This window comes from Poecilia latipinna, unplaced genomic scaffold (genome assembly GCF_001443285.1).
Source record: "Poecilia latipinna isolate Pla-1442-1.1 unplaced genomic scaffold, P_latipinna-1.0 Scaffold545, whole genome shotgun sequence".
NCBI classification, from domain to species: Eukaryota; Metazoa; Chordata; class Actinopteri; order Cyprinodontiformes; family Poeciliidae; genus Poecilia; species Poecilia latipinna.
Window position 1 is genome coordinate 180,562 of NW_015113161.1, and position 11,740 is coordinate 192,301.

General features: G+C 39.7%; 1 protein-coding gene across 2 annotated transcripts; it reads right to left on the bottom strand.

The window, feature by feature from the left end:
* Positions 1 to 700: 700 nt before the first annotated feature.
* LOC106952904 (vesicle-associated membrane protein-associated protein B) lies at positions 701 to 9,856 on the bottom strand. 2 transcript variants are annotated; one of them, XM_015041343.1, is made up of 6 exons: positions 9,575 to 9,856; positions 7,997 to 8,149; positions 6,908 to 7,011; positions 6,614 to 6,694; positions 4,940 to 5,071; positions 701 to 4,155 (listed from the first exon to the last, which is right to left on the bottom strand). In XM_015041343.1, the coding sequence occupies exons 1-6, from the start codon at positions 9,630 to 9,632 to the stop codon at positions 3,988 to 3,990; spliced, it is 696 nt and encodes a 231-aa protein (XP_014896829.1). In that variant the 5' UTR covers positions 9,633 to 9,856; the 3' UTR covers positions 701 to 3,987. The 2 variants fall into 2 exon arrangements, with proteins under 2 accessions (XP_014896829.1, XP_014896828.1); XM_015041342.1 differs by having other exon boundaries at positions 4,940 to 5,119.
* Between the last annotated feature and the right edge of the window lie 1,884 nt (positions 9,857 to 11,740).

Below are 11,740 nucleotides of genomic sequence, written 5' to 3' on the forward strand. Positions count from 1 at the left end.
ACCTTAGAAAAGCAAAAAGGGGAACATTTTGAATGGTGTGCATTCAGTTACACAAAATTAACATAGCATCTCATAAAAAAAGAACATTAAACTGCCAAGCACAGCACAGCAGAGTGACAATCTGGGGCCGTCTTTCTGCTTCAGAGGCTGGATGACTTGTGTCGGATGGAACCACGAATTCTGCTCTAGCAGAATGCAGAAAATCCTTAATGAGAACATTATCGCTTCAGTTCAAGCAAACCTGAGTTATGCAACAGGACAGTGATCCAAAAACACATGCAAGTCTGATTGGCTGAACTAAAAAACAAACTGAAGGACTTAGGAGTTCTTCCACAGTGCTGCCAAAAAACACTTGATGGCAGCTGTTGCCACAAAGGGTGGAAAAACCAGTTCTTAATTTCTTTCCTCAGGTAATTACTTCTGTCACACACAGAGCCGGGTTGGTATGCGTAGCTTCTTTCCCCTTAATTAAAAACTTAATGACTGAATATCTGTATTTACTCAGATTATCAGTTGATCTGAAACATCTGTATGAGAGAAAACAATCCAGTTTCTGTAAGTGGGCAAATCATTTTAAAGCGCTAAATGTTTACAGCCCATTTATGACCAAATTTAAATTTATGACTTCACACACACAGACTGGGATCCACAGTCCATTAGGGTAAACACACTCACAAATAAGAACCAGCTGGAGATGAGGGGAGTTTATTACTGTAATTTATTATGATGCTACATGATCCATGGTGGCTCTTCAGTTCTTTTCTTGCTTTACTACATGTTTTGAGTATTTATATGTACATACAAAAGAGTATCCGATGACTGTGAGATTACACTGCTGTGACTGCACCAATGCAGGAGTGGTCTAAAGCGCAAATACCTTTTTTTTTATTATTATTTCCTTTAATGTAGTGCGTATTAACAGGTCAGTCCCCACAGACGGCCACGCCCCAAATACCGCAGCACCTCCATCTTTTAGGCAAAAAAAAAAAAAAAGACACATTTCTCTTTATTTTTCCTGAAACAGAACTGATTTATAAAGGTGGGTGCATGATGGTCGACACGAAGCAGCGGTTACCACCAACCGGAGCCGGATGGGAAACAGAAACAAGGAGATGAAGAAAACAAAACAGTTCAACCGATAAAACCCCAAGACTAAACTGGTCCCTTTTGAAAACACAGGCCTTGCTTGAATTTCCAAACTTAATAAATAACTATAAAACAGCAATCGTAATTCAGGCTATTTCATACAGGCTGCAGTATATTTGGAGATCATAAAATAACTTCGATAACACACACACACAAAAACAGAACCAAAGCAAAGGTGGACAAAACTGATTTTCTTAACTCTGGATTTCCTAGAAGTGCATCAGCTGAGTCTGCAGGACCTGCTGTGGATTGAAACTGTTTCAGAACCGATTCTAGACATCAAACTAATTTATAGCTTCGCTTTTTATTTTTTAAATAGATCACCGTACATCTTAAGTTAATCATCACAATCCTTTATTAAGTGATAACTTTATTAGTGGCCCAAAGATTTAATTCGATTGAGCAGATTCTTGATCTGGACAGAGAGCAACATGAGTAATAATTGTAATTTTTTTTTTCCAGTGAACATTCCCCATTTTCTGTTACAAACAGGAAACTCTTTGCAGCCCCATCAAATTAAAACATCCACACACACACACACACAGCTCCTACTGGCTCATACATACAGTATACTTATTTATATTTATATATATATCATTTTTCACGTCACTCTTTAGAAGACAAGACACAAGGTTTGCATTCAGGAAAAAGAACAAAAAGTCTTTCCATGATTAATTTTGTTCTTCTGTCCTGTCAGATCATCAATAACGAGTGGAAGAGACATGATAACGGAGGTAAAGACACGCCAGTGAGAAACTTTCAGAATCATTGAAAGACTAAACATTCAGCCAGCGTGAAGCCACTTCCACACACTACAGCAAGGATGGGGAAGGTCCTTTTAGGAAGCAGAGATGGACGGAGAGAAAAGATCAAAAGCAGGGAACAAAAAAAAGAAAATAATAAAGCCGGCGACAAAAAAAAAAAAAACGCTGAGCCTTGTGGTTTAACCGGGCCTTTGTTTACCTTCTACACTTAACTCCCCTTAGATACAAACTTTATAGTTTGCCACTAATAACATCGTTCTTTCTAATCCTTTGGAGATCACGTATAATAAAATTCTTCCTCTGCTGGTGACTTCACAACACAAATTTACCCTGGAGGGCCCCGTTTCAGGAAGCAGGGTGGACGAGCCCTGAGCAGAAGGCAGGTGCTCTGAACAAACCTACCCAGATAGGTGATACTCGGGGTTTTCAGTTTCAGAGCAGGAGATATCAACTAGGCAACTCAATTCTGAGCCAAGTTACCCCTGAGTTAAGCGCGAGTGCGGCTAAACGGCAAAGACCGCATCAATGGGAGGCAAATAACGCGATTCACCATGGCAACGGGAGAGAAAAACAGTCCTGAAAGTTTGCATTTCTCACCACCAGAATCAGAAGTTTTACTGACGATGTAGAGAGAATATAAAAAACATTTAAGAATTTTTTTTTTAGCAATGCTGTTGCTGCTGCAAAATTGTGTAAGTTAGTGGGCAGAGAGTAAATGTATGAGGTTCAGCAGAGAATATTCTTGACGCTATACTTATTTAACACACACTCTATATTTATTATGTTTTATCAAGCGGCCCTGCCAGGGACTGAACCCCTGTCACCTGACGGGTGAAGACACACACCTCTTAAATTAGAAATCACTCTTAGGTGACTTCTGCTATATATCAACAGTTTAGAAGCTATCGTAACATTTCTGACAGAATCCCGTTGGCAGTAATACAGCAGGGTTGCTTCAAGAAGTCAGCTGCGGTGGGAAGTTGACTCGGGATAACACCTCTCCTGCTGAAGTCGCAGTAAAGAGCTGTTGCAGGGAGGTGTGGAAAACAAACCCAGGCCAAGCTAAACCAGTAAGGGTTGTACCACCAGAACTGGAGCCGCCAAATTCGTTTAGATTCTTCAAAAGCTGGGAGAAAGTTATCTGTTGAATCGGATGCAAACATCACGGTGAGAAACCATAGCGATGAATCACCAGGAAGACAGATTATGATCAGCCTGGCTCTACTAGTTAGTCCCATTATGATTGTTAAAGTACAGCCTAACACCATAATTTCAATAAACACCAGAGGTAAGAAGAAGAAAGAAAAAAAAAAAATTAAATTCCAGCCAGCAAAGAGCTTATGTGAGTATATTTGTCTGTAAACTATGTTGGGTTGGCTTGTGTTTTCAGACACTGCATGCTCTCCTACAGCATGTCATGATACTAGTCGAGGCATTGACTCATTTTACGAATGGCTGACATGCACTGAAACCTATCGATTGGAAAAAATGTGAACTACAATATAAATAGATCCGTACCAATTAAGCAGCATTAACCGCCACTAACCTCTAAAGACGATCGATGGATCGCCATCGACGGCAGCGTCCATCAAGGGAGTCATGGAAACGCCGTCTCCACCAGCCTAACCTTCAATTTAGTTTTCTTATCTTGTTTGTATTCCTCAGGGAGAAGGTCACTATGGGCCTGAATTTAAACCTAAAGTCTGCTAAGTGTTGCCCGATCACCACAGCGTTCACTAAAGCCAGCGGCTCTAACGTCAACCCTTATTGCCTGGGGTTACTTCAGTCGCACAGTTAAAAAAAAAAATAAAAAATTGTGAAGTCCAGCAGTGGAAAATTATACTTTTTTTTTTTTGTTTTTCCTCAGCTGTGTTTTTATCATGATTGCACAATTGTTGTTGAAGGAAGAAAACCCCTGGCTAGTAGCTTTAAATGTTAAGAAAACAAGCAAACAGATCAACATAAACCCAGCAGACATCCCCGTTGCCGTCATTGGTACGTGCCCTTTAAGACACGCTGTCCGTCCCTTCATTCCTGCGTCCGTCCATCCGTCCGTCACTGTGCTCAGTCTGTGTCTCTAAAGGACCAGCTTGCCAATGATGGCTCCAATCACAAAGAAGAGCAAGCACAATGCGAGGATGCGGGTGCTCAAGCCTTCATCCTTCGTCATGGCCGTGCTAGCCAGGGGGTTGGGGTGAGAAGCAGCCATCGGTGTGATCTTTCTCTTCCGCACACCGTCGTCCTCCTGAAGCAAAGAAGAAACACACAAGCTTACTTGGAGGCTGCAAAACCCAGAGACTGGAAGGAAAAAACAAACACCACAAGGAAGGAAGGAGAACAGAAGAACATACAATAGGAAGAAAGGAACAAAAGTAGGAAAGACACAAGGAAGGAGGGGCAGAGGAAGGAGAGAAGACAACTTGAAAGAAAGTAAGGAAAATTGAAAGGAGGAAGAAAAGGAGAACATTGGGGAGACAAGAAAAATAAAGACCCAAATAAAAGGAAACTGGGTTAGAGTGGAAAAAAGGAAAAACATGAAAGATCCAAGAAAGAAAGGGCAAAAGTAAAGATAGGATGAAGCACAAAGGGAAGAAAGGAAGAAAACAGAATGGATAAAAGGAAATAAGGAAGGAAAAGAGGACAAAAGAACATTTGAAAAAAAGTAAGGTGAGATGGAAATGAAGAGAAAGAAAGAGCACTGAAGAAAGGACAGAAGGAAGTACAATAGGAAGAAAAGAATGAAAAAAGTAGGAATGAAACAAGAAAGAAATGAAGACATGAAGGGAGAAGACAAAAAATGAAGGATTTAACATTTAGACAATCGAATATGGATTAAAATCTGGAAATACCAGCAATTCCCCCTATACTCTCATTGATATTCATTGTATAAATATGTATTTTCCTCTAAATTAAACTTAACCAAATATTTACTTTAGCCTTGCTGAGGCTCAGAAATATATTTTTCCCTAAAGGGAGGGAGGAGGGAAACGGCCTGGACCTGCTGGAGCCACCGTTTCAGCGCTTCTCACCCGGATCTGTTTGTTTTCTTCTCGTAGCCTCTGCACCTCCATCTGCAGCTGCCTGCACTCCTCCATGATCTTCTTCACCTCCCCGTCATCCAGGGAGGCGCTGGCTGACTTGGGCAGCGCAGAGTGCTCAGTCTTAACAGAGGTAGAGGAAGACACAGGTTTGATGCTTTCACTCTCATGCTGCGGAGAGAGAGCGGGTGGGGGGCGGGCGGGTGGAATGGCGGTGAGGGAGGAAGAAGGAGAAGTGGAATAAGGAAAAAAAAAGAAAACATGCCGACGCGGCGGGGAGTGAGATCCAGGCACAAGACATGTATGAATACAAACTAGGGGTTGAACAACTACATATTTTTTAAGGTCGACTAAATCATGATGTCGACTAGTCGCGGTGATGTCATAGTGACGCAAGCGCAAAATGCTTCACAACTACTTGGAGGCTTTATCAGATATATTCACGGCAAATATTGACACCCCTCGGGCCCCCATTCCGTTTTCCTGCTTTTACTAAGTCTATTATGCAGAATTAAAAGAGCAATAAACAGATTATTCTTTGTGAGCAGCGGAGAAAAGTTCGTTGCACAAAGTCGGGTCTGACTTTTTTCTTTTTTCAAACACCGGCTGATACTGATGATCTCTGGATAGTTACTCATATAGGAGTCAAACTATCACACTGACCACTATGGTGCTTTTGGAACATCACAAACCAAACTTATTATGAACGGATCCCGTTTGGTTACAGTTGAATTCAACGAAGCCTCCTGTTGCTCCTCCGCCCGATGCGCAGCAGGAAGCTCTGCTGACTCAGCAGCGGCTCTCTGAACCGACATGCAGACGGCGGCAGAGATCGCCTCTATCAGACCCTCAGGATGAAATTTGGACTTAGTTTCCAGATGTTGTCAAATCATATTTTGTTAAGCTGCCAGTTTAGAAGCTTCAATACGCAGGGTGACGCTGATCAGTTGGGTGTAGGTGAGGGATTAAAAAACCTGACATCATGCTGCATTGTTGCACATTAATCCGGTAGTCTTTTTTTTTTTTTTTTTTTTTTTTTTTTAGGATTTTTCCGGCACTACTTTATTTGACAGCAATCTGACCGTAAGGGGGCAGAGAGAGCGGAGAGAGGCCTGGGCCCACCCAACCGAGGATGGGAGTCGGACTCCAGACTACCGCGGTCTCAAGTCTCTATATGCGGTAACTACTGCGCCACGCAACGCCCCTACTGCGGTAACCTATGCTGACATTTTCAGTTTCTCTTTGGTAAATTATTTACATTTTTATACAATTTGAGCTTTCTGATAAACTCGCCTAGTTCACCTTCTTTCATTTCCTTGGAAAAATCTGTTTTGTCACGTGATAGCGACTAGTCGACTGGCCCAGAAAAAAGTCATTGCAGAGAAAAGAATCAAATAGTCGACTAACTGGTGCAACCCCTAATACAAACATCATGTAATGAATGACTCGGGACACTGGAACGATACTCAAAACATGACAAAAATCTATTTCACCAACATGTGACATTTATTGTTGAACTCATTAGAGAAACATCCGTTTCTCTCAGGATCGTGTGAATGACAAAAATGACACTTATCTGTATTTGACCAAAATGTATGCAGTGGCGAGCAAAAATATATGAATGTGGGAAAGAAAAGAAAAAAAAACTAAGTAACTCATACTTACAGTTTTGTCATTTTCTAGAGGCATCTCAAACGTACATCTTAACTTTGAATCCATCAGCTCCTCAGGTTTGGCCTCTTTCCACTGCAAACACAAACAAACAGGATTCACTTGTTGTTCAGTCAGACGTCTTTGATGCTGCAGCAGCTAAACTGTTGTCCTCAACTCTAGATAACATCAACAGAACTACATTTCTGCACATTTTTTTTTTTCAGATGAATGCACAGAGTGAAAGAGACAGAGCCACGTTTAAACCCATCTTTAGGTTCGTGAATCAACTGAAAGCTTAATACTCACAACTCCTTCCATGTCGGTCATGTCTCTGGGAGCCAGAATGGACTGCACCATGAATTTATGCTTACTCTTCTCGTTGGGGTCGTACTCAAACGGCTGCAGCATGACTGTGGAGCAGAGGAGACGATGAAATACAATCAATACTGCTCATATTCTGCAACTTGGAAATATATAGATTCTTTATAAGGAAACATTTTGAAAATCATAACAACAGACCCTAAATCTAACAGGAAGAGGACAAGTTGAGGACACTGGAAACATGGGCTTATAATAAAAAAAAAAAAGAAAAACAAGAGAACAATCACAAATGAAAGCTCTAAAAACAATGAAAAAACCTAACTTGTACTTTCTGTTTTTTAGCCATTTGTAATCATTTTGTTGATCTTGTGTTAATGTGGTCTAGCCTTTTATAGAGCTAAAGACTTTGGAGGAAACTGCATCTTTGTAAGAAGAGGCCAGCAAGAAGGCATCTACAAAATACATTTAAAATTGTTTCCTTCTTATATATTACACATAGATACTATAACCCTGGTTTATCCATTAGGTTTAGGAGGCTTTATGTCTGAATAATTCATAAGTTTGAGTTAAGCTGCTTAAAACGAGCACAAACAGTATAACTTCTAAAGTGATGAGATGAAGCTGAGGGAAAAAGCAATCACAGTAAAAACAGCAACAGCTTTGAAACACATTCAGAAAACCTGAAACCATACTTCTGAAGATCATAAAAAATATTAAAATAAAAATGGTTTAAGATTTTTATACTTCCTGGTGAGTTCTGCCATTTTATGAAAATAAAAGGTTGCTTAAAAAAAGGATGCATCATTTCAAGACTTCAACGTAAAAGTTGTATTGTGCCAATTCTTGTACCTTTGCACGTTAGGCAGAACTAATATAGATATTTTTAGGATGAAATAATCAATGAATACAACATTTTGTTCTCCCAGCAGAATCAAATGTTTCTTTAGATAGCAAATTTCGCGCTCCAAATCAGGTTAGAACTCCATTCAGAACGTTAAATCTTGTTATTAGTATGAGCCGTTGGGACAATTCTTCCACACAAATGAAAAAATTCAACCAAATATGTTTACAAACCAGAAACATTTATGGAGGTTCCAGCGTCGATGATGCCGCTGTTCGGACGCACACAGTATCTGCGAGGTGCGGTTGTCTTAACTTTGAAACAGACATTCCTGTCTGTGGGATTAGTGAGCTTCAGCGTGGCGGTGACAACATCTGTAAATGGGCCTGCAGGGGGGATAGAAAAAAAAAAAAAAACTTGGTGACTTGAGGACTTGTGTGTTTGTTATGAAAGTCGTTGAAATGTAAAAGTTGGATTTTCACTATTGTGAAAAACTTAATGTAAGACATCTTCTTCAGATGTTATGAAGAGGATAGCATTTGAATGTCCATTAACTTATAGCTATTCTTTCTCAAAGAGACCGATCAATTTGCTAGAAAAGGAAACCAGTGAGTACATTATGAGAAATTAGATTTTTCTCTATCCATATATCAACACAGAAAACTCCAGCATTTTCAGTCTATAAATGCATTCAATAGAATGTAATGTGATGCAGTAAGTAAGACATGGAAACACAGTTTGACACACAGATGAGAAGGATCTAGTAAAACAACTTTGTTCCCGGTTTAAGTGTAGGAAAACCCCCCACCCCCCAACAAAATCAGACTTTAATGAAGCCAAAACAGCAGCATCTTTAATATTTATTTTTAATGCCCCACCCTTAGTTGGAAATTGAATGCAGCAGAAAACACGGAGCGAGTCAAAGGCCTTCTGCTTTCTCTTGGCCTTTAAAGTCTGCTTCTGCTTCATAACTCTTGTTTAAAACTTCAGGTCATCTGGTGCCAACAACCTGACTGTGCTTTCTGCTCACTGTTAAGACAAAGCATCACTAACTGTGTGTGTGTGTGTGTATGCGTGTGCGTCCTCTCTAGGCTCATCTTAGCATTCAAGGATCTGCAGCAATCAATCAGAGACCTCCCCCCCACCCTCCATTATACTGATCCAATGAAGCTAGTCCAACAATTTCCAGAGCAACAGGAGAGCCCAACGACAATCATCTGGGAAAACAATGATCATTAGTAAAACACACGCAGCATCTGATTTCACAACAAGCCCGATTAAATGCAGCAAATTAGGGAAGGAAATCGGGTTACTTAGAAATTAAGAGTGAACGATAAAGCTTTCAGTCTGGGCTTTCAAGCTTGGGTCATTGAGCAATAAGCATGGTAATGGGGCTAGGCAATGACAAACTCTTTGTAGAAAATGCTAGAATATTCGCTTCTTGGTGCGCATGTGTTCACAACAAAACCGGTTTAAGGAACTGTGCTACACATTAGCTAACTTGTGAGTGTTTCACATCATCAGAAAATGAATAGTAAGGTAATGGAAGCGTGTAAGATTATTGTAGTATTGGTATGGACGGCCTGTCCTGACGCTGCAATGACAGCTAGCAATTTATCCGGCTAGTTAGAGCAAATAAACGCCAACAGGTTAACTGTTTCATCCGTCACCAACTAAGAACATATTTCCCCCATCTTTTGAAGACACAATGAGAAAACAACATAATAAAAGGGCCAACAGCTGACACAGATACTGGCTAACGACTAGAGCTAGCAGCCTAACTTCGGCCCTGCCCTCCGCCTTAGCGTTACCTCTGAATTTGAGTTCCTGTTGCGGCTCTAGCACCAGGACTTGTTCTTGTCTGGCCATGTCCCAGGACTTCTGTCTATCGTGACGGCGAGGACAACAATATAATACCACAGAAAACCCTCAGGAAAGAAAAACAACTGGCTCCTGAAGATAATAACACAGCGGTTCTCTAAAGGAAGCACAATCACTCAGACTGATAGGCTTGCTGACTGAGTGCCACCGACAGCTGTTGGAAGCTAACTGCTAACTATGCTAGCGGCGGCGGCGACTAGAGAAAGGAGGAGCCTTAGCGTGGTGACGTCGCACGGCGTTACGCTAACAGGAAGTCAGCTGTTTTTTAATTCAAATCTTTATTGAAACAAATGAAACAGAACAACACAATAAAATACAGTATAATATATTGACAGCCGCAACGGTGCAAGTTTTAGTACAGGTGGAATTTCCAATAATTTTGAGATATTGTTTGACCTCATTTTCTGTACTTCTAAGTAAAATAACTACCTCAGCAGGGATTGCATAATTACAGTATTAAATCCTGTTTATAGGAATTATATTGTCCTATTTTGTGACAAAATCTTGATATGTCATTAAATATCCATCATGGTTGAGCAACGAAAACTATGCTGCGAGTAAACCAGGTGGGGGGTAAAATAAGGATTTGTTTTTATGCAAGATGTCTTTAGTTTTCCAGATGTAACATGTGTGGGGAGAAATTATGCTTTGTCAACCAATGACCAAGAAGCTCTTTTTAATTTTTATTTTTAATGAAAACTGGATCATTTTAAGGGCATTTTCTCAACATAAAATAAAAGGATATTAAGGTCATTTTCTTTCCAGCCACAATTTGAGCTCAGCATTGCTGCAGTCAGATATAACCTTTGACTTACCTTTTTGTGGTGGTTGCCTTCCCTATGAATGTGTAGGGCATGTCATAACATTTCTGCATTAAAGACTTATTTTATCATACTTATGTAAAAATTAAATTGTTACTGTATTACCTGTAATTGTGAAACCTTTAAAATAAGCTGGCTCACTTTGCATGTTTCAGTCTTACTGAATGGAACTTTCACTTGGTCCGTGAAGTCGCAAATTTATGGTTTTTCAAAACGCAAACTTTTGACCTGAACAATCACACCTTTTTAAATGTACAGTGACTTAAAAAAGTTACTTCTTAACTTATGTTTCTTTCTATTGATGTATTATGTTGTGTGTTTTCTGAAGGTCTCTTTATTTTTAATCTTGTGAGTCAGTATTATTTGACTGCTACTAGGGGCTGCATAGTTGTTTTTCTTGTGATAAAAGATCTCTGTAAATCTAATTCTGCCATGAAGTACAAATCATTTTGGGCTCAGCTGCCAATGCTGACACTTGACGTGATAAAAATGTAGAAATCACAGTGCAAATGTCTGAGATCAACTCCACAAAACCTGGACCTTACATTTCGCCGAGTCCAGTGTGTTGATGAACTGCATCTCAGCGCAGCTTCCCAGCTGCAATATGGCAGACAAGAGGGTCATATGGGGAGCCAAGAGGGTCACTGGATTTAATGTCCACATCTTTTCAAGTTTAAACATCACATCTAATCACCTGCTTTCCTGAGACATTACGCAGATTTCTGTGTAAATCCTCATCACGTGAAGGCTCACAAAAACAGCCGTAAAAATTTAAATTGCAAACTTCTAAATCACATATAACTCCCAGATTCCCTTTGTGTAGCTATATTTTCAAAACTTGAAAAGTATTAAATGCACCAGGGATGTTGAGCATAAAAAAAGGAAGAGATGTAAGCACGAATCGATCTGAAACACTAATTCGAATAATTCGCAACATGAACCTTATTTGACTCGACTGTATGTAACTGGATGTAACTCTGCCTACATGACTCAAATGTACTGGAAGAAATTGGAGCTAATTGGAAATGATAAAATTTAAGGAACTGACTTTTTTCATTGTCAAAATCTCTTAAAAAAATTTTTTTCTCAGATTAGAACTCATTTCAGTAAATTCCACAAGTTGAAGTCAGATTATCAACACTCAGATGATAGTTATATAGTGTATACATATCCCATTTTATACTTTTAACCAATGAAAACTCTAAATGCAGTTTTTAACAAAAAAAAAAAAAAAAAAAAAGAAAAGGAAAGCATAAAAAACTAAAAAAATACTTG